Source organism: Schistocerca gregaria, chromosome X (genome assembly GCF_023897955.1).
Source record: "Schistocerca gregaria isolate iqSchGreg1 chromosome X, iqSchGreg1.2, whole genome shotgun sequence".
Taxonomy (NCBI): domain Eukaryota; kingdom Metazoa; phylum Arthropoda; class Insecta; order Orthoptera; family Acrididae; genus Schistocerca; species Schistocerca gregaria.
Window position 1 is genome coordinate 142,133,891 of NC_064931.1, and position 22,296 is coordinate 142,156,186.

The window sequence follows — 22,296 nt, forward strand, 5'->3', positions numbered from 1 at the left end:
TTCATCGAACCACTTTCGCTCAATAGTTCCACTCTCGACCAGCGAGCGGGAAAAACTAATAAAATATTTCCGGGAGAGCTCTGATTTCTCTTATTTAATTACGGTCATTATTTCTCCCTATTTAGGTGGCCTTCAACAGAATATTTTCGCAATGCATTCAGAGGAGAAAGTTATTGATTGAAATTTCGTGAAAAGATGTCGTCGCACCGAACAACGACTTTGTTTTAATGCTTACTAACCTGCTCGTGGTCTCGCGGTAGCGTTCTCGGTTCCCGAGCACGGGGTCCCGGGTTCGATTCCCGGCGGTGTCAGGGATTTTTCCCTGCCTCGAGATGACTGGATGGTGGTGTGTCATCGTCATCGTCGTCGTCGTCGTCAGGCAATGGCAATGGCAATGGCAAACCACCTCCACTAGGACCTTGCCTAGTGCGGCGGTGTGGCTCTCCCGCATCGTTCCCCGACGCTGTCACGGAGTACGGGACTTCATCATTATCATCAACCCAATTCGCGTATCATATCGGTGACAGACTCACCCCTATCTCGCGACAGAAGAAAACCAGTTACCATTCTTTGAACTTTTGTGATATCCCCGTCGGTCCAATCTGGTAAGGATCGCATACCGCGCAGCAATACTCCAGCTCCAGAAGAGGACGGACAAGCGTAGTTTAGCGAGTCTCTTTAGTGGATATGTCGCATCTTCTAAGTGTTCTCCCAATGAAACGTAGTCTGGTTCGCCTTGCCCACATCATCCACGTAATCTTCCAGTTTGAGTTGATCGTAATTGTTATCCCTCGGTATTTAGTTGGACTGACAGCGTTTAAATTTGTGCTGTATATCGTTTAGTCGAAACTCAATGCATTCATTTTAGGATTTATGTGGATGACCTCACTTTTCGTCATTTAACATCAATTGCCACTTCTCGCACCACACAGATATCGTGTAAAAAATCACCCAGAAAATGGTTTTAATCTTATGATGAGTTTACTAGACGGTAAACGACACCATCGTCTGCAAACAATCTAAGAGGGCTTCTCGGATCCGTAGAACATCGATGAATAACGATATGGAAGGCGTTTTACGTCTATGCTGTGTCATCCAGGAACGTCGATATCTCAGGTCCGTCTGCGCTGTAAAGCAGAACAGTTGGCAATCTTTAGTGCATATGACAACTGTGGGCTAGCTGTGGAAAGGAAGCACGCCATGTCACGTTATGTCTCCGTGGCACACGATCCATAGTAGTTCACTGAACGTGTTCGCCAGTTGCAATTGCGGTGAGCACAAAAACACACAATGAGTGGCACGTATTAAAATAGAAAGAAGTTGAGCAATGTGGCAATTAGAAGTGTATCAAAGAGCGTACATTGTAGGTATATAAAAAATATTAAACACGTATATTTTCCTTGCGTAACTGACCAGAAGAGAGCTTCGCGAACGAAGAGGACCGAGTTTTAAGACTGCTGACAATGCAAATGAGAAAACAAGTGTAGGTAATATATGGAGGATTTTAAAATAGAATTAGACTGATCATGCGCACCAATATGTTACTGTGGATGAGACGTGGATCCAACACTTCACGTCAGAAACTAAACAGCAGTCAAAGCGGTGGTTGCAAGCCAGCGTCACTGTGTAGGAGAAGTAGCTTTTATGTATCGGAGCCATCTGCTTGGGGTGCAAAAGAGCTTTTCCTAATTAGCCCGCTAAACGAGTCTTGTGCAACAAGTGAATGAAAGGAAAAAACGAGCGCGAGATGAAATTTATCCCTTGAGAGAAGAGAAGTTCCCAACAGGACAGCGCACCTATCCACAAAGATGCTTTGGTAATGTAGGAAAAAAGGTAAGAGTGCAGTTGCGTCAATATTTAGGAAAACAAATTTATTGATAAAAAAACGAATTTAATGATTAAATTATGACAGCTGTAGATATGTATTTTGCAGCCCTTTGACAATGGCACTTCAGAGATGGAAAACATTGAATTAAGTGTACTGCTGACATAACCGGGGGGGGGGGGGGGTGGAGAGCAGGTGGCATGTTGAAAAATGAGTATTTTTTACCTTGCTCTCTTAGGCGGTGAATATCTGCAAGTACTAGATGGCGACAGCCTCAACAATCAGGATAAAAGAAGTGATATCAAACCCCCGTACCAAGTGTTACAAATTAGGCGTATGACCTCTATTCCAACGCGATCAATGTTCACATTGGAAGTAGCTGCAAAGTCTGCTGGCGTTTGAGGATAAACTCAAACGGGATCAACTGAAATTTTGTGCTAGAAAAAAATTGGAGCCTTGATCAGGCGTAAAAATTTAAAAGTAACGTTTACTTCTTTTGACTTTCTCGCGCCCATTCCATTCAGAAGGATGAAATAGGCAAATAAAGAGTTATTTTGCAGAAACCTGTACACTCTATTGACTGGAATGTGGCATATCTACGCCCTTATTCATACTACACAAACCACAATAAGCGGTGTACCCAAGCCGTCAGCTTTTCTGCCTTCTCTGTTCGCGGCTGGATCGTGCGAAAATGGTTGTTTATAAACGATGGTATTCACTAACAGTTATTCTGTACTTGCTGTGTGTAAATGAAAATCACAAAATCATTACAAATGTCGCACTAGCACCCGATTCTGGAAAGATTCTCCACTTTTCCATCATTTCTAGGGAGCTAAACCCAATCAATGATTCACATGCCACCCATACTGATTAAACCGAGCTGTCAGATATTGAGCAATAAATGTTCAATCCTATCATATCAGCATCATTGAATTGAGGTGTGTGTCCTGTTTTGAGTGTTCTTTTAAATAAAATTCCTTTTCGGCATATTTCCAACAAACAGTAGCAAGCTACTTGTTCTACAATTCCGTAAGTGTTTACTCGTATTAAATGCTTTCCAGTGGTAGCATCAGTTATTATCTCTGTGTATGGCGTGGTAAAAATGCTATGTGGGTGCGAAAATCGCAGGCAAACATTCAAACGCTCTACGCACGTGTTTTAAGTAGACCATCATCCACCTTAATACGGAATTCCGTGGCAACGCCCGGTGTACTTGTGAATACTGGCACACAAGGCAACAAGATCGATTTTACAGGACGTGATATCTAATTCGGTCGCGCGGTTGGGTGGACCACTTACATGCGTACAATTTACAGCTTCCAACGTAAATTACGATCGGGGCTGAGATATTTTACTACCTTTAGAAATTTAAGGATACATCAACAGTCCCAACGCTCATTCGATTTTGTCCTGCCCAAGATCGTAATATTCAAGTACACCATTATCTCTTATTCGAAAGCCACGTAGTCCGTGTTTACGCATTCAATGGATAGGAGCACTAAGACGAACGAAGAAAACAACAGAACCAAGACAGAGGAAGGCTGATAAGAGGGAAGACATGGGGAAAAAATTAGAACACGCGGCAAGAGGCTAATAAGAAAGGGAAAATTTATACAAGACTGACTACAGCACAGTTCGCTGTAAAATCTAAAAATGTAGCTGGCTACTGACAGGCGGGAAACTTTTATTGGGTGTCACAATAATTGTTACAGAATTTAGTGTGTCAGACGGCCTTTAGCGACACACGGCGCAACTGCAAAAAGTACCTTCCAATGGTTGTCTTTAAACTACCTATTCTGAAGCCAAAAGTACTACAAATCTGCTCCGATGGGTAGGGTAACTAAATACTCTTGCATTACAGCCCAGTCTAGCGAGTGGTAATCAACTCCTGTGCTCTACTTTGATATACGTTTGTTCACATGTATATGTTAAAAACATCGTTATGTTTATACGAGAATGTAGGCTTTCTCGGCGAATCTTTATGTTAAAATCTCCTCTGGTTGACAGCCGAGTCAATGCGTTGTTCTCCAGCAACGTTTCAGCAAGTTACTTACTTGCCTCCTTCGCCTGAAGATGGCAAGCAAGAAACTTGCTGAAACGTTGCTGGAGAACAACGCATTGACTCGGCTGTCAACCCGAGAAGATTTTAACATCGTTATGTTTATTTTAATGTCAGAGTCTGACAATAAAATAAATTATAATGTGCAGTGTGAAGACTTCCCGAATATGGTCCTAAATGTTAAGGAAATTTCCGCATGTGCTAGAAGCAACAAGAAATATACTTTTAAACAGAAATAATGTGTGTTATGTGTATGAATTCAATTGCACCGAAATAATTGTGCGTTTCTAAGAATAAATCAGGTCAAATACGCTCGTAATTCATAATCCTACAGTAGTTTAAATACTGAATTTTATGATAATTGTATCTGTGGAAACAATTTTCCTATGAATAAAAGAAGGAAAAGAACATAACGGATTTAATTTCATGCTGTGCTGTGTCCCCCAAAATCCTGAAATATCCCTCTTTTATGGCACTCTTGTCCCTCATTCTAATTCTAGAGAGGTGGTCACCCTATGTCACACCCTAAAGTATACACGGATAACAGCCTGTGAGACTGACTATGTACGCAAAACACACAGAAATTTATTCATTAGAAATTGAATCTACATGTACTTAGGTACAAGGGTTGTTAACACTACAATGGAGAAAAGTAAATCGAATTTCTGCTCTAACTGCCAAATGCTATAGGAAATTGACGCAGACAACAAGTTATAGTCTGTCTCAAAACGCTCCTAATTACATCTAAAGGTGATAGAACAAGTCTGTTGCGTTGTTTGGTCATTAAAGTACCAGCTCTTCAGTGAAGCCCAAATTTCACAAAAACGTACGCCAAACAGACAAACTTACACCTCAGTTGTAATATACAAGTAAAGTGTAACAGCAAAAAGCGAAAAAGTTCATCAGCAAGACTGTCCTTAAAGATGTCAACAGTTGGCGTATAGACACCAAGCAAAAGAATGCCTAAACAGTTATACACATATTAGAGCAACTTCAAATAAAGTGAACGGGGAGGCCCTTGGCTCTACACTTAGCAGCCCTGTTTGGGCACGCCCACTAACAAAATGAAAACACATTTGGCGCTGTAAGGGTACTAGTCCGATCACGAACAGCGTCAAAGTTTCAGATTCTGCATATCTTAAATGAGCATATACAAGGGTTCCAGCTTAACGGCAAAGAATTGACAATTTTCGTACCATGCTATTTGAATTACACTGCATGTTCTATTACACCTGAAGAAAACTATAATCCCGTATAGGTATGATCATTACTGTCGACATTTTTATCGAATGAAATTTTGGAAGTCAGAACAACAAATAGGACGATAAAATGAAAAAACTTGGCACTTCCGTTTTATAATAAATAAAACTATTTTCGAAAGCGATGGCGTTTAATAAAGGACATAGTGGCACAGGTGGAATTTTCACTGTAATACGAGCCACGGACAAATCACAAATTGACAGGCTTATGAACAATTCAGGCTGTTTCTACTAAATGTTACACTTCTGTATTCATGAAATCAACACAGGTGCAAAATCTTCAACTCTCCTGTTGTCAATCATGAAAGCTCTTTTAAATGGATTGGGGGGGGGGGGGGGAGGAGGGGGAAGAGAGAACAAGCTGAATAGCTGTTACACCACAAACAATATAAATTCCATTCGTATTTGGCCATTCATATTTGGGATAGATGCACCACCCAGGAGTGAAAAAAGGGGGGGGGGGGGGGGGGTTGCAGGCGCTGCGCCAGCTTGGCACTGGCACACACCCCACTCCCAACCCCCCCCCCCCCCCCCCCCCACACACACACACACACATCTTCAAGAAAGCCTAGGTATTAATTAATGGGTTATGTACATATCATTTGTAAATTTTTGTGTCTATAATTTAGTACAGAAAACAAAACAACAGTGCAGTATCACCTATGTACATTACTTGTGGGAATGATTTCCGAGTGTATAACACAACAGCTTAAAACGGAGTTACTGCTAACAATGTTTACTCATATTAGTAAGTGACACTCCCAGAATCAGCATTTCGGATCAATTTTCCTTTCGAAGATCTTAAGTAACGTCAGTCCTCTTCGTTCTCCCCTCTCCCCCGTCCCAATACATACTACAGCTTTTCACTACCGGTATCGTCTTACTTCAATAGAATATTTTATTTTCAAAATATTTGAATGACAGTTTCATAATCTCACTGTTGCAGATCCAGTAGTTGATGCTTCGTTAGAATATTTGTAAAATCTTATCACATGGAAATAATGTTTTATGACACTTTGTTTATAAAAAGTATGTCAACAGTTTCATTTGTATACTGCAAGCAATGACAGAATATTTTCCTCGTGCATCACTACACTATGCGTCTGTCCAGAACTTACTACAGCTAACTGAGTCTAGTTTCTAGTCCAGATAGAGATCCTCAAGGCAGAAAAAGTTTTGCAGATGTGACTTGACACTTGAGTTACCCAAATGTCCTAGAAAGCAAGCTAATGCAGAAACACATTTACATTCTCCGCAAGAAGACAGGTAGAACAAACAGTCCGTGGAATAAAGATCCATTAAGTTCCATATGAAGAACCATAGATCAGGTCTTAAATAACTTTTTCGCTTGACGACTAAACTCCGCAGGTAGTAAACAAGTCTTGAAATTGTTGCGCTGGCGAAAACGCCACAATAACAGACCGCAGAGCGTGCCGCTTCATATAGTCGTAACACACATTGGTTTATTGACGGGCACTGTTTTCGACTTATATGCCGCATAAACAAATTAACGACGCACTGCAGACATCAAAAACAAAAGTTTTTACCATCCGAAGACTAATTTTTATCATAAGAAACGCCAAATCTGACAGCAATAACTAGGTACACATTCTCGTGCGAGAATATTCATCTACACGAAGTAAAACTTGATGCAGAATTCATAGTTTTACTTACCTTGCTGTACAGTTCATTCATCCTAATGCTGTCTGAGTTCCAACACGAAAAGCCAAAAACATATGATCACATCGGAGAGGCAACTACCCTCTCCCTTCATATTTATCACTACTCTCCATATCGCGCCAAAGAGACTGATCGACTACATCAAAGCATTTCGACTAGAAGGCGTTACAGCCTGCCATCTCCCGGGGATGCTGTTCATTCGACTGTGTTTACCTCCCAGTTTAGTCAAGTCTCCGCTAGAGAGCAGCAGTGTACAGTGTCACCGCCAGCGGCACTATGTGACGGCACAATGCCAGTTTCTATAGCTGAGAGTCAAGCAGTATTCACTTCCGCATGAGAAGAGTCGCATTCGAAGCGCATTTGTGTTCCTACCGTATGCATTAAAATTTGCTGCCTCTGTATCGGAATAACGAAACGGAAAGTTTTAATAATTATCCCAATCTGTATAAAATATGTTTTGGTATCGACTGAAATCAGGATTGATCAATATTGCTAAGATATTAAAGAGCTATCTGACTTCATCTATTGCTTCAGTCTGCATTACACTGAAGACTAAAATGGACTCAAAAATGCGTTACACAGATAATGTTAACCAGTTATACATTGGTTGCAAGACCATCTTTCGAAGAAAACTTATACGTACAATATTTGGGGCAGATTAGAAACACAACAAAGCAGTCAGTAAATGTTGAGATAATCAGCGACTTTCATTCACGTAAACAATTATTTAGTTTATTTCAGAAATACATCCTATTTTGACTAAAATAACTCATAGATTATTATTTATTTTTACATGACAAGCTGAAAAATAACCAGTTTTGTTGCAAATTACAGATAAGTTGAGGCGCGCGGAAAAGCGAAATACTATTCATACGCACAGCCTGATTGAGTCCCTGATTCGCTCTCGTGAATTTCGTAAACCACTTACCCCGTTCGGTGTGCCGGAACTTAGTGGGTAGGATTGCGCCTGCCTTGAATTAGTCTGGAGAGCAGAAACATGTACGATCGGGTTTTAATCTTTGCTCTAAGTTAACGGGCTAACAGAAATGAACGTCAATCGCATGACGTTTTACCTCATTTCTATCTGCACCTAACAGTAGCAAACTGCATTTTGTTGTCTATTAATGCTTAAAGCATTTTGACGAAGAAAAGAGTATTAAGTGATTTTGTACACTGTGTGGACGGACCTCGTAATTTCCATTACTGTACTGGCAAAAGTTGCAAGTTTTAGGAGGTATCTGCTCCGAAGACGTTGCAGTAGACTTAGTAGTAGTATCAATACGAATAATCGCAACAGTCAACCAACACTGACCGACAGGATTGTCAGTAACAGAAAAAGTAAAATCAAAACGATTTCCTCGAAAAATAGTCTGAACAATTTATTAATTGAGACACTTTGTGGTGGTTAAAGATCATTGGGCTTGGAAAGGCTTGCAGAGAAAGTTTCCAGAAAACGATGCCGTGTGGCCTGATTATATAAATAAAATTATTTCTTGTTCAGATTTTAATGTTAGTGATACTATTACTGTAGTTGCATTTTGTTATGGACACGGTATTAATTATTTCACATTTTGGTTTTATTTGTCTTGTCTGAATGATAAGTAGACACTTGCTAAGTTTGATAGAGCATCACGCTGGTTTAAGAATTTTTCAAGGTCACACTATTTACGTAGTCAACACACATACTTTAATCTTCGTGAACAGCGTGTTTTAGATCTCAATGATAACAGAGTGCGAGTTGAGTCTGTTGGCCGTGGTTATCGCAACCGCTTGTCTAATAGCGGTAGTGTTGTTTTTGGTAATAAAACTTACATTACCAGTTAGAGTTAGTGTGTGTAATCATGTCGAGTCAGGATTGGGAGATATGCGCCGGCGATCTGTTCGTCCGTTTTGACTGATGTGTTGAAAGGACAGACTTTTTTATTTGTATGGTAATCCTGGAGTAGGTAAAAGCACTGTAATTGAAGAAGTTATTAATTACTCTGAGAATACCCGTTTTGTCTATATGCCTTTTCCATCTGATTTTGCTTTCGAGTCATTAACCTCATCTCATAAAGTAATTCTTTTTTAAGAATTTTATTGGGAATTGTGGCGTAAATATACTACCCAGTTGAAACGTATGTTTGATGGTAAACCATTTACTGCGAGAGTTAAATATGAAATTAATAAGACAATTGTTTTTAAGGGGCCTGTGATTTGTGTTAGTAATCGTTATGACATTGCTGATTGTGATTATGATAGACGTTTGTATTCTGTGTTTGCTGAGACCCCTTATTTCAATGAACAGCATTATGAGATACTACCGCAGACCCCGCGTAGTTCGTCGTCGGTTGAGGACGAAAATGAGAAAAATGAGAACACTCCGTCGACGTTCCACAGTTCACGCTGTGATACAATAAAACGCATTTAATCTAACTGAAAGTCAATCGTTTTATAATATTAACAGTGTAGTTTAGCTTTTCGCTTCCGCAGATATCCCCATCCCCTCAACCTATAAAGAGAAAACGAGATTTTTTGTGTACAAGGAGTGTTCAAAAGTTACACATTTCTTTTTCGGCCAGTTTCTGTTTGAAAATGCAGAATTTGTTGTGGGACATCGTAGAATATGCTCGCTTCAGCCCCTATAGATACATGAAGTTCCGATAGGTGGTGGTGCTATAAGTACCGGTAGTCCTTAAAATGGCGTCTGCATCGGAGGTGCGTTACAAGCAGAATGTGTGATGTCCTTAGGTTAGTTAGGATTAAGTAGTTCTAAGTTCTACGGGACTGATGACCTCAGATGTTAAGTCCCATAATGCTCAGAGCCATTTGAACAGTTTATACTAGTCAATAGCGGCCTCGTAGGCAAGCTGTTATAATTCGGCAAGAATTCTAGGCCTAACTGAAGCAAAATATGGATATACTGACCAAATGTTAAAGCTCAATCCAAAAACAGGTGAAATATCGCGGGTGATAGTTGAGAGGCATGGTACAAAACCGTAACTTTTGGACTAATAACTTTATCTAGTGATATGTGTCGTTTATTTGACGAGAAACATAAGTTACTAAGATTTACCAGTAACTGAGACTATACCTGTCATTGAGCACAGAGAGTCTTTCACGCTAGTCACGTAAATTTGTAAGTGGTTTATGGCGGTAAATTACATCATTTCATAAAAATCTAAGGGAAGAGACAGTCTCAGTGCTGTGAGGTTTCAACATCGTCTTCATTAAAATAACAGTCTTAGCTTACAAGGGGACTATCAGACCTGTTAATCACGAGATTTCATGGGTATTGGGTATGTTGTAGACGGACCTGTCCTGCGTACTTGGCTAGCGGCTTTACATGTCACGGCCCCTAGCTTCAGAAAAAATTGAAGTTGCAGTTTTATACGTAAAGACTGTACATGTTACCTGTAACCTGCTTCTAGCACGCGAGCGTAGTGTAGGAGCTAAAGTTCACAACCACCATATTGGCCGTTCGGGTTTAAATCCCAGCCACGTACTTTTTTTTCAGTTTCATCGTACAGAATATCGTAAACAGAATATATCTCATGAAAAATCTACACATACAGGCTGACAATTATTGAACTTCATGAAAAAATCATAAATTAGTTACAAACTATGGCGTGCATACACTTTATTCAACATGAAAACGTCACTACAGATATTCGAATTTAGGTTAAGACATGTTTGATATGCCTGCTATCATTGACGATGATGTGGCGCAGACGAATAGCGAAATTCTGCATCACGCGTTGAAGTGTGGGAACATCGACACTGTCGATGACCTCCCGAATGACTGTTTTCAGCTCAGCGATGGCTTTGGGGTTATTGCAGTACACTTTGTCTTTGATAGAGCCCCAAGAAAAGAAGTCGCAAATGTTCAGATCCGGAGAATATGGCGGCCAATCGAAGTCCATGCCAGTGGCCTCTGGCGACCCCTCAGCCAGAATGCGGTCCCCAAAGTGCTCCTCCAGGACATCAAACACTCTCCTGCTTCGATGGGATCAAGCTCCGTTTTGCATGAAACACATCTTGTAGACCTCAGGGTCACTTTGAATAATGGGGATGAAATCATCTTTCAAAACCTTCCCGTACCGTTCGGCATTCACCGTTCCATCAAGCAACATCGCACCGATTATTCCGTGACTGGACACTGCACACCACACAGTCGCCCGATGAGGGTGAAGAGACTTGTCGATCGCGAAATGCGGATTCTCAGTCCCCCAAATGCGAAAATGTTGCTAATTGACGAACCCCTCCAAATGAAAGAGGGCTTCGTCGCTAAACCAAACCATACATGCAAATGCTAATTCCCATCATGCCTCGCGGCCGACCACGCAGTTTGAACGTCCTCACGCAAACTGTTCAGAAGTTATGACGATTTTATTTCACATAGTTCAATAATTGTCACCCTGTACATCTACATGATTTCTCTGCAGTTCATAGTTAAGTGCCCAGGTAAGGGTTCATCGAATCAGCTGCAGGCTACACTATGTGATTAAAAGTATCCGGACACCTGACTGAAAATGACTTACAAGATCGCGGCGCCTTCCATCGGTAATTCTGGCATTCAATAATGGTGTTGGCCCACCCTTAGCCTTGATGACAGCTTCCACTCTAGCAGGCATACGTTTAGTCAGGTGCTGGAAGGTTTCTTGGGGAATGGAAGCCCATTCTTCATGGAGTTCTGCACTGAAGAGAGGTATCGATGTCGGCCGGTGAGCCCTGGCGGGAAGTCGGAGTTCCAAAACATCCCAAAGGTGTTCTGTAGGATTCAGGTCAGGACTCTGTGCAGGCCAGTCCATTACAGGGATGTTATTGTCGTGTGCCACAGGCTCAATCGTGCTCAATCGTGTTGAAAGATACAAAAGCCATTCCCCAATTGCTCTTCAGCAGTGGGAAGCAAGAAGGTAGTTAAAAACATCAATGTAGGCCTGTGCTGTGATAGTGCCACAGAAAACTACGAGGGTGCAACCGCCCTCCATGAAAAACACGACCACACCGTAACACCACCGCCTCCGAATTTTACTGTTGGCACTTCAAACGCTGGCAGATACCGTTAACCGGACATTCCCAGTACCCATACCTTGCCATCGGATCGCGACACTGTGTATCGTGATTTGTCACAACACACAACGTTTTTCCACTGTTCAATCGTTCTATGTTTACACTCCTTATACCAAGCGAGGCGTCGTTTGGCATTTACTGGTGTGATGTGTGGCTTATGAGCTGCCGCTCGACGATGAAGTCCAAGTTTTCTCATCTCCTGCCTAACTGTCATAGTACTTGCAGTGGATCCTGATGCAGTTTGGAATTCCTGTGTGATGGTCTAGATAGGTGTCTGCCTATTACCCTCTTCAACTGTCGGCGGTCTCTGTCAGTCAACAGACGAGTTCGGCATGCATGCTTTTGTGCTGTACGAGTCCCTTCACGTTTCCACTTCACTATCACATCGGAAACAGTGGATTTAGGGATGTTTAGGAGTGTGGAAATCTCGCGTACAGACGTATGACGCAAGTGACGCCCAAGTACCTGAACGCGTTCGAAGTCCATAAATTCCTCGGAACCCCCCATTCTGCTCTCTCACGATTTCTAATGACTGCTGAGGTCGCTGATATGGAGTACCTGGCCGTAGGTGGCAGCAGAATGCACCTAATATGAAAAACATATGTTTTTGTGGTGTCCGTATACTTTTGATCTCATAGTGTAAATCCACTAACGAACAGCGTGCGGGGATAACGAACGCTTAAATCTTTCCGTGGGAGTTCTGATTTATCTTATTGTAATTAGACGTCAATTTCTCTCTATATAGGTGGGCGCCAACAAAATACACTCCTGGAAATTGAAATAAGAACACCGTGAATTCATTGTCCCAGGAAGGGGAAACTTTATTGACACATTCCTGGGGTCAGATACCTCACATGATCACACTGACAGAACCACAGACACATAGACACAGGCAACAGAGCATGCACAATGTCGGCACTAGTACAGTGTATATCTACCTTTCGCAGCAATGCAGGCTGCTATTCTCCCATGGAGACGATCGTAGAGATGCTGGATGTAGTTCTGTGGAACGGCTTGCCATGCCATTTCCACCTGGCGCCTCAGTTGGACCAGCGTTCGTGCTGGACGTGCAGACCGCTTGAGACGACGCTTCATCCAGTCCCAAACATGCTCAATGGGGGACAGATCCGGAGATCTTGCTGGCCAGGGTAGTTGACTTACACCTTCTAGAGCACGTTGGGTGGCACGGGATACATGCGGACGTGCATTGTCCTGTTGGAACAGCAAGTTCCCTTTCCGGTCTAGGAATGGTAGAACGATGGGTTCGATGACGGTTTGAATGTACCGTGCACTATTCAGTGTCCCCTCGACGATCACCAGAGGTGTACGGCCAGTGTAGGAGATCGCTCCCCACACCATGATGCCGGGTGTTGGCCCTGTGTGCCTTGGTCGTATGCAGTCCTGATTGTGGCGCTCACCTGCACGGCGCCAAACACGCATACGACCATCATTGGCACCAAGGCAGAAGCGACTCTCATCGCTGAAGACGACACGTCTCCATTCGTCCCTCCATTCACGCCTGCCGCGACACCACTGGAGGCGGGCTGCACGATGTTGGGGCGTGAGCGGAAGACGGCCTAACGGTGTGCGGGACCGTAGCCCAGCTTCATGGAGACGGTTGCGAATGGTCCTCGCCGATACCCCAGGAGCAACAGTGTTCCTAATTTGCTGGGAAGTTGCAGTGCGGTCCCCTACGGCACTGCGTAGGATCCTACGGTCTTGGCGTGCATCCGTGCGTCGCTGCGGTCCGGTCCCAGGTCGACGGGCACGTGCACCTTCCGCCGACCACTGGCGACAACATCGATGTACTGTGGAGACCTCACGCCCCACGTGTTGAGCAATTCGGCGGTACGTCCACCCGGCCTCCCGCATGCCCACTATACGCCCTCGCTCAAAGTCCGTCAACTGCACATACGGTTCACGTCCACGCTGTCGCGGCATGCTACCAGTGTTAAAGACTGCGATGGAGCTCCGTATGCCACGGCAAACTGGCTGACACTGACGGCGGCGGTGCACAAATGCTGCGCAGCTAGCGCCATTCGACGGCCAACACCGCGGTTCCTGGTGTGTCCGCTGTGCCGTGCGTGTGATCATTGCTTGTACAGCCCTCTCGCAGTGTCCGGAGCAAGTATGGTGGGTCTGACACACCGGTGTCAATGTGTTCTTTTTTCCATTTCCAGGAGTGTATTTTCACACTCTGGAGAGCAAGCTGGTTATTGAAATTTGATGAGAAGGTCCTGCCGCAACGAAAACGCTTTTGTTTTAATGATTGCCACCCCAGTTCGCGTATGATATCCATGGCACCCACCCCCCTATTTCGCTATAATGCAAATTGGGCTGCCCTTCTTTGGACTTTGTCGATTATTCAAAACTAATCTACTTAGCCACAACAATTTCATTTAGAAATCAATCATCACAGTAAACTTTTTTCAAACGTGTGTTCTGTTTTTACGAGTATTTTTCGTAGAAGTAAACAAAACACAAATTCTTATAGCACCACGCACATTTAATGAAAATTACTGGCTTGCATGCAAACAGAAAACACAGTTCGTTTAAACTGAAAAAGATTGTTCTTTCTTCGATCATCTTCGATGCGAACCCCGCGTATTTCATAATTCCTGTGAAAGCAGCTGCACAAAATTGATGCAGGATTAAAGAACGTATTTATATCGATTTTTCCCGCAAAGCGATTTCTCTATTAGTCGTGAGCATTTTGAATTTTTTTTCCTGGAAATTTTAACCTGCCTGTAAACATAACACACACAGCTGGCGAAGTAGAATAGATTTGGGTGGGACAGTTTTTATGACATAGGTGCATTCATTTCTTTTCTCTATATAGATTTGATCGTGAAGTGTCTGACTGGTCTGCCCTTCTCAAGAATCAATAATGTAAAGAAATTTTTCTTGCCCCACGCACGGAAGAATGACACATTTAAAAACCTCTTCGTGCAGCACTTTCGTGGACTTCCCTGATTTCCTGCACGTCAAAATTACATTTTTTAATTTATGAGTCAACTCTTCAGTTTTTTTTCAACAGGTCGATCAAATTTCCCTGATGGTTCTTGCATACAGAAGGAACCGTAATGAATACCTTTCCTGATGCAGTTATACACTACAGGCCATTAAAATTGCTACTCCAAGAAGAAATGCAGATGATAAACGGGTATTCTTTGGACAAATATATTATACTGATATGTGATTACATTTTCACGCAATTTGGGTGCATAGATCCTGAGAAATCAGTACCCAGAACAAACACCTCTGGCCATAATAACGGCCTTGATACGCCTGGGCATTGAGTCAAACAGAGTTTGGGTGGCGTGTACAGGTACAGCTGCCCATGCAGCTTCAACACGATACCACAGTTCATCAAGAGTAGTGACTGGCGTATTGTGACGAGCCAGTTGCCCGGCCACCATTGACCAGACGTTTTCAGTTGGTGAGAGATCTGGAGTATGTGCTGGCCAGGTCAGCAGTCTGTATCTAGAAAGGCCTGTACAGGACCTGCAACATGCGGTCGTGCATTATCCTGCTGAAATGTAGGGTTTCGTAGGAATCGAATGAAGGGTAAATCCACGGGTCGTAACACATCTGAAATGTAACGTCCACTGTTCAAAGTGCCGTCAGTGCGAACAAGAGGTGACCGCGACGTGTAACCAATGGCACCCCATACCGTCACGCCGGGTGATACGCCAGTATGGCGATGACAAATACACGCTTTCAATGTGCGTTCACCGCGATGTCTCCAAACATGGATGCGACCATCATGATTCTGTAAACAGAAGCGGGATTCATCCGAAAAAATGACGTTTTGCCATTCGTGCACCCAGGTTCGTCGTTGAGTACACCAATGCAGGCGTTCCTGTCTGTGATTCAGCGTCAAGGGTAACCGCAGCCATGTCTCAGTGCTGATAGCGCATGCTGCTGCAAACGTCGTCGAACTGTTGGTGCAGATGGTTGTTGTCTTGTAACCGTCCCCATCTGTTGACTCAGGGATCGAGACGTGGCTGCATGATCCGTTACAGCCATGCGGATAATATGCCTGTCATCTCGACTGATAGTGATACGAGGCCTTTGGGATCCAGCACGGCGTTCCGTATTACCATCCTGAACCCACCGATTCCATATTCTGCTAACAGTCATTGGATCTCGACCAACGCGAGCAGCAATGTCGCGATACGATAAACCGCAGTCGCGATAGGTTGCAATTCGACCTTTATCAAAGCCGGTAACGTGATGGTACGCATTTCTCCTCCTTACACGAGGCATCACAACGACGTTTCACAGGCAACGTCGGTCAACTGAGGTTTGTGTATGAGAAATCGGTTGGAAACTTTCCTCATGTCAGCACATTGTAGGTGTCGCCACCGGCGCCAACCTTATGTGAATGCTCTGAAAAGCTAATAATTTGCATACCACAGCATCTTCTTCCTGTCGGTTAAATTTCGCGTCTGTAGCACGTCATCGTCGTGGTGTAGCAATTTTAATGTCCAGTAGTGTAGTATACTGTACTGTGAAGGAATGACTAACCTTGTTCAAATCGGTTTTCACTCCTTGTTCCACAAGGAATCCTTCGCACGTCGATTAAAACTGCCAGATGGGTTGATCAGTATTAATTACATCATCTAGATCAAAAGTGAGGATGAGCGAATCCTTCAGCAATTGCTAATACTTCGCCCATTGTTGCGAGCGCTATGGAGCTGTCCAAATATTTGGAATTATCTCTACGAACCACAAGCGGAAAACACATTTGAAAAAGGTGTGCCGTAATGATTGATTTATTAATGAAATTACTACGACGGAAATGACTGTTTTTGAAAACTTTTGCATGGCATATCCTATTTAATGATATTATGTACGATTAAATTAAAAAAAAGGTACACGGGCAGAGTTTGAAGCCGTAAAGCCACCTTAATTGTCGTGAACCATAGACACTGCTCTACGCTAGCTCGGTCGAAACTCAATGGAAGTTTTAGTTGTAGGAGGGACGGGTAAACTGTCAACATCGACTTTCTCGAAAATTAGAGATTCATAAAAAGCCGCTAACCAGGTACTCATGACCGGTCTCTCTACAACATACCTACGGCTCTTCGAAATCCGTGAATAACAGGTCTGATGGTCCCAGCTATAAGGAGAGTAAACTTGTACGGGCTAACCACAGACAGTGGCCCAGTTGGCAACAGATCACCACATCTTAACGTTAGAGTGATGAATCACAATAACTTACTCTACCAAACAAGTTACCAAGTCATTGAAAAAATTATGTATGCAGTTCCTGTGAAGGGAAATATCTATTTACATCCTAAATTCTATATCAGTTCTCCTTCCTGTACTTCTTTCGTTTCCTAGTGCTCCCTTTTTTAAGAAAGTAGATCATAAAATTATTATTTAATGGATCTGTAGACAAAAAACATTTACATTAGCTCATCTTTTACATTTTATTTTAACTAATTCTGCAGCACAGCTAGAAGCTAGATATCATACAAAATAGACAAATATATACAAGGCAAAACATGAAGATGTCATTCACTAGCCATATGGTGTTTCATAAGGCTGTAAAAAAAATCTCTCAACTAGAAAGACAGTAATCATAATCAGGTATGTAGACGTAAAATATTTCTCATCATTTCATAGGCATTTCAGTAAATATCAGAAACAATGAACTGCAAAGTGCAATAATATGTTTTCAAGTATGAGCGTGTCGTGTTTGCGATGATTTTTACAACGAATTGTCAATAGCGAGGTTAATGGCCTCTTTTTCTGCACCTTTGCTTCTGAAAGGCCCACACTAATGGTTTTTTTCCAGGCGACTGTCACACAGCTGGGTGCCCCTTTACTTCAAGGTCACTTACCTTCTTTACCGACAGAAGGTAAGTGACCTTGAAGTAAAGGGGCACCCAGCTGTGTGACAGTTTCATATAAATAAAGAAAGTCCACTGGTTGACAATTTATGTTAGAAGTGTGTAGAAACAAAATCTCATAAATAACAGTGTGCAAAAAAATTCCGTCGGAATTGTGGTACTCACATTCATGCACGCACTCACCCTTCATAATGATCACCACCACACCTTTACGTTACAATACACACCGTTGTCACAATAATATAACACCTTAATCAAATCTCAAAAACGTAGTAGCTTTCTTCAATAATTTCATTCTCTAAAAAAATGCTCTCGTAGTATCACAGTGGTTTCTAAAGTAAATATGAACAGTTCCCAAAATGCAGACAGTGTGAAGTTATCCAACTGTGTAATTACGTAAACATGTGTCACTGACACAGTAAAAAGAAAGTTTGTCTCTCTCAGTTAAATGATCAGATCGCTGTGTAATTCTGTGTTAGAGAAATACGGTACCGATGTGTAAAGTTGTATAAGCAAATACCACATTAGCTAGGGCTCCTTGCACTTGCCACATGCATAGTACACAAAGTAAGCATACTCCCCTGAGGGTTAATGTGATTATATCCTCAGATGTTGAAATATATCACTAAAACCCTTCACTGTATCATTGTAATTCAAGAATCTTTCTGAAAATGTTCCAAGTACAAAAATTTATCACTCAAATGTGTGTCCTGTAGCTCTACACTGTACGTCTTGCTGTAAGATAATGTCTGTCATTGCTTAACGGTAAAAATATGCCAAGTGTCGTAGTTATTACGTACATTACCGTGACCAAGAAAGTGCTGTGCTGTAACATATTGTTGTGTTACGAAAAATACCTGTCTCACTATAGCCATGCCACAAAAATTATTACCAAAATAAGTTTCAATTTTCAGAAGACCGCAGAAAACTGTGCGGACACAAAACAGATACAGCGCAAAAGCAGTAATGTAAATTGTGTCACTCATTAATAGCGTCGTGATATAATCGTGTAGCTGTCAAACAAACCAAATACTGTGTCCTCTGTAATCTTTCAGAAAGTACTTTAAATACAAGAAAGTCTTTTCAAGTAAACCAAATTGTTGCATTAAAATCTCATTAGCAGTATATATTCCAAATATGTAAGCACTATAGTCGTTACGTGATCCTGCAACCAACAAACAAAATGTGCACATACTAAGACTGTGTCGTCTGTTCCCTATAAAATTGCACTCGTAATTACTGTCTAAATAGGTTCCCTAGGTTCTTGACTGGCTAGTTAACTTCAAAACAGTGTTGCATGTTAACAGTTTATAAGTGTGACAAAGTGTACCAGTAACGTGAAATGAAAAATTTTATGGCAAAGACTAAGTTAAAAAGCAGAATATCTCTCAATAAACGGTTTAACATGTGAAATGTGGTGTAGTCCCTGACTTTTCTTAGTACACAGAGTTTCAACTTCAAGGCAATTATCATGTGGTATACATCGGATCCTGTAATACCCATCGTAAATCAAAAAGAATTAGTGACTCAAGTGTTTCTTCTTATGTGACAATGAATGAGATTTAATGATAACTTTATGACCAATATGTACTTTCTTTGTATTTGTCTTACCGTGTAGTTTTCTCCTTTTCTCTGCAGCAGAATTTATATTTTTAATAGCCAAGTCAAGTATGTCTTTGTGTCGAAGTTTACGTGTATTCGGAAAACGTACAAGCTCTTTGATTCTGATCCTTGGTTCTTCGTTCTTTATTACAAGAATAGGTGGTAAAGTAGTGGCGTCATGAGGGATTCCATTTAGCACGTTTTGAAATAAGTGTAATTATCTGTCCCAATAGTGATGTTTGCTATGACCATAAAGTCTACAAAGCTTACTGATTTCTTTCATAATCCGTTCAGAGGGGTTACAATGTGGTGAGTACAATTAAATAAAAACAGATTTTATTTTACTATTCCGAAGCATGTGTGACCAAACAATAGATCTGAATTGTGGTCCGTTATCTGAAATGACTTTAGCAACGTGTCCAACTTCATGTAAGAAATTTTTAACAAAGGCGTTGGGTACAGACCGTCCAGTGGCTTTAAGTAACGGTGTGAAAGAAACAAATTTTGAAGTAAGTTCAACAGCGACTAGAACGTACGAAAATCCATTCGATGTTCGGACAAGGCGTCCCAACAGATCAACAGCAGCAAATTCTTTTAATTTAGTAGGAATGATAGGCAACAACGGAGCATGATGTGAGATGGTAGATGGTTTAGATTTTTGACAAAGTTTACAAATAGACAAGGCTCTTCGAATTCTCTTTTCCATATTGTTAAAATAACAAGTCGTTCGAAGAATATGATAACATTTTCGTGGACCAAAGTGTGCGTAGCTAAAATGAATGTACCAAATGAGCTTATTAACGAAATCCTCAGGAATGCAAAATACCCATAGCGTGTCTGCAACAGTGCAACGTTTGAAGAGTATGTTGTTTCTAACCAGATAATAATGCCGAATTTGCGTGTTTGTCTTTTCATGCCATTTACTTTTGATGTCTTTCCAAATCGGATCTTTATCTTGTTCATGAGCAATGTCCTTTAAAGATGTGGTGATGAAGTTTTCAAAGGCGACTTTCTGAATGTAGAGAATACTGAAATTTTTCTCGATGTTGCCTTCTGTGTTACTTTTCTCAAGTCCAGCCGGTGCACGTGACAGTGCGTCCGCAACAATGTTCTCCTTGGCGGGAATGTAGACTATTGTGAAGTGGAATTCTTGCAGGAACAATGCCCAACGTTTTAACCTGTAATGATTTAATTTTGAAGGCATAATAAATTGTAACGCACGATGATCACTGTGTACTTTTACGTGTTTACCAGAAAGAAAGAAATGGAATTTGTTAAATGCTCAAACGATAGCTAAAGCTTCTAATTCAGTAACGTAATAATTTTTTTCAGATTTTGTTAGCACGTAGCTAGCAAAAGCGATGGTTTTCTGAACAGTAGTGTCATTTTCTATGTCCTCTTGAAATAAATGGGCACCAAGACCAACTTCAGAAGAATCCGTGCTGAAGCAGAAAACTTGTGACATATCTGGGTAAGCTAGGATTGGTGCGTTAAGTAGCGCTTTTTTCAAAGAGTTGAATTCCAACTGTGCCCGTTCGTCCCAGTTCCAAATACTATTTTTTCCAGTAAGAGAACAAAGTTTTGGTGTTACTAGAATTTGCATTATTAGAAAACGACGGTAAAAGTTCACGAGACCTAGAAAACTGCTGACTTTTTTGTGGATGAAACTGGAATGGCTCTGATTGCTTCTAATTTTTCAGGATGCTGCTGAATGCATTCAGAAGAAATAATGTGTCCCAAAAACTATGCCTTTGTCCACCGAATTCAGACTTTTCCAGGTTAACTGTAGTTTCAGATTCTGCAAAAATACGTAACGCACTGTTGAGGATGCGATTATGTTGTTCCCGTGAGGCTTCTGCTATTAGATTATCGTCCACATATAAGGTGATATGACGTTTTAAGAACTCAGGTAATATTGAAATTAGGCCACGAATGAATGCTGCCGAAGAAATATTCAAACCAAAAGGAAGTTTCCGAAACTGATAACAAACGCCGAAACAAAGAAAAGTTGTAAATTTTCAACGTTCTGGACGAAGTTCGATCTGATAGAAGCTGGTTCTAAGATCAATAGAAGACAACACTTTTACACCATTAAAATTTTGAAGAAGACCGGCCGCGGTGGCCGTGCGGTTCTAGGCGGTTCAGTCCGGAATCGCTAGACTGCTACGGTCGCAGGTTCGAATCCTGCCTCGGGCATGGATGTGTGTGATGTCCTTAGGTTAGTTAGGTTTAAGTAGTTTTAAGTTCTAGGGGACTGATGACCTCAGCTGTTATGTCTCATAGTGCTCAGAGCCATTTGAAGAAGTTTGCGGTCTGTCAATTTCAGGAATGATAGTATTTATTTGTCTCGAATCTAACACAAGCCTGATTGATCCATTTTTCTTCTCAACAACACGTAATGGATTATTATATGAGCATACTGCAGGTTCAATAATGCCCTCAACAAGCATAGATTGTTTTTCTGTTCTAACACAGTCCCTATAATGTGCCAGGGTTACGTATGGTCTGACGCAAAATTTTGTATGCTCACGAACACGAAATTGGTATTTAAGTCCTTTGATTGTTCCTGTTTTGTGAGTAAAAACTGTGGAATGTGCTTGTAAAATGACAAAAAAGTCCTGCCTACCAGTGTCATTAAAGTTCTCAATTGTTTGAATTTTATTCTGAATTAAATCGTTAGTGTCTAATACATCATCAATATCATCCCTGTCAGTACTTGCAAAGTGATTATTAGTGTCAAGTTCCGTCGAAAGTTCCGAACTATGGTCTAAAAAGAGGATAAGTCGATTGATTTCCTCGTCATGGTTTGAAAGTCAATCTTCAAATTCTTCCTCTAAACCTATTTCAGCATCGGGAAAGTTTAAAATTGCTCTGTGTTCATTCAAAAAGTCTACTCCGAATATAATTCCCGTGGACATTAATGGAACAATAAGAAAGTTCATAGTGAATCTGTGGCTG

The 22,296-nt window shown here is 41.5% G+C and overlaps 1 protein-coding gene across 1 annotated transcript in view; it reads right to left on the reverse strand.

Moving 5' to 3' along the window:
- LOC126297616 (unconventional myosin-Va) overlaps positions 1-7,103 on the reverse strand; it is a 352,002-nt gene extending 344,899 nt beyond the window's left edge. The window contains exon 1 of the mRNA XM_049988630.1: positions 6,818-7,103. Coding sequence (XP_049844587.1) covers positions 6,818-6,838 — 21 coding nt within the window. The 5' untranslated portion in view covers positions 6,839-7,103. The remainder of the gene's footprint in view (positions 1-6,817) is intronic.
- Between the last annotated feature and the right edge of the window lie 15,193 nt (positions 7,104-22,296).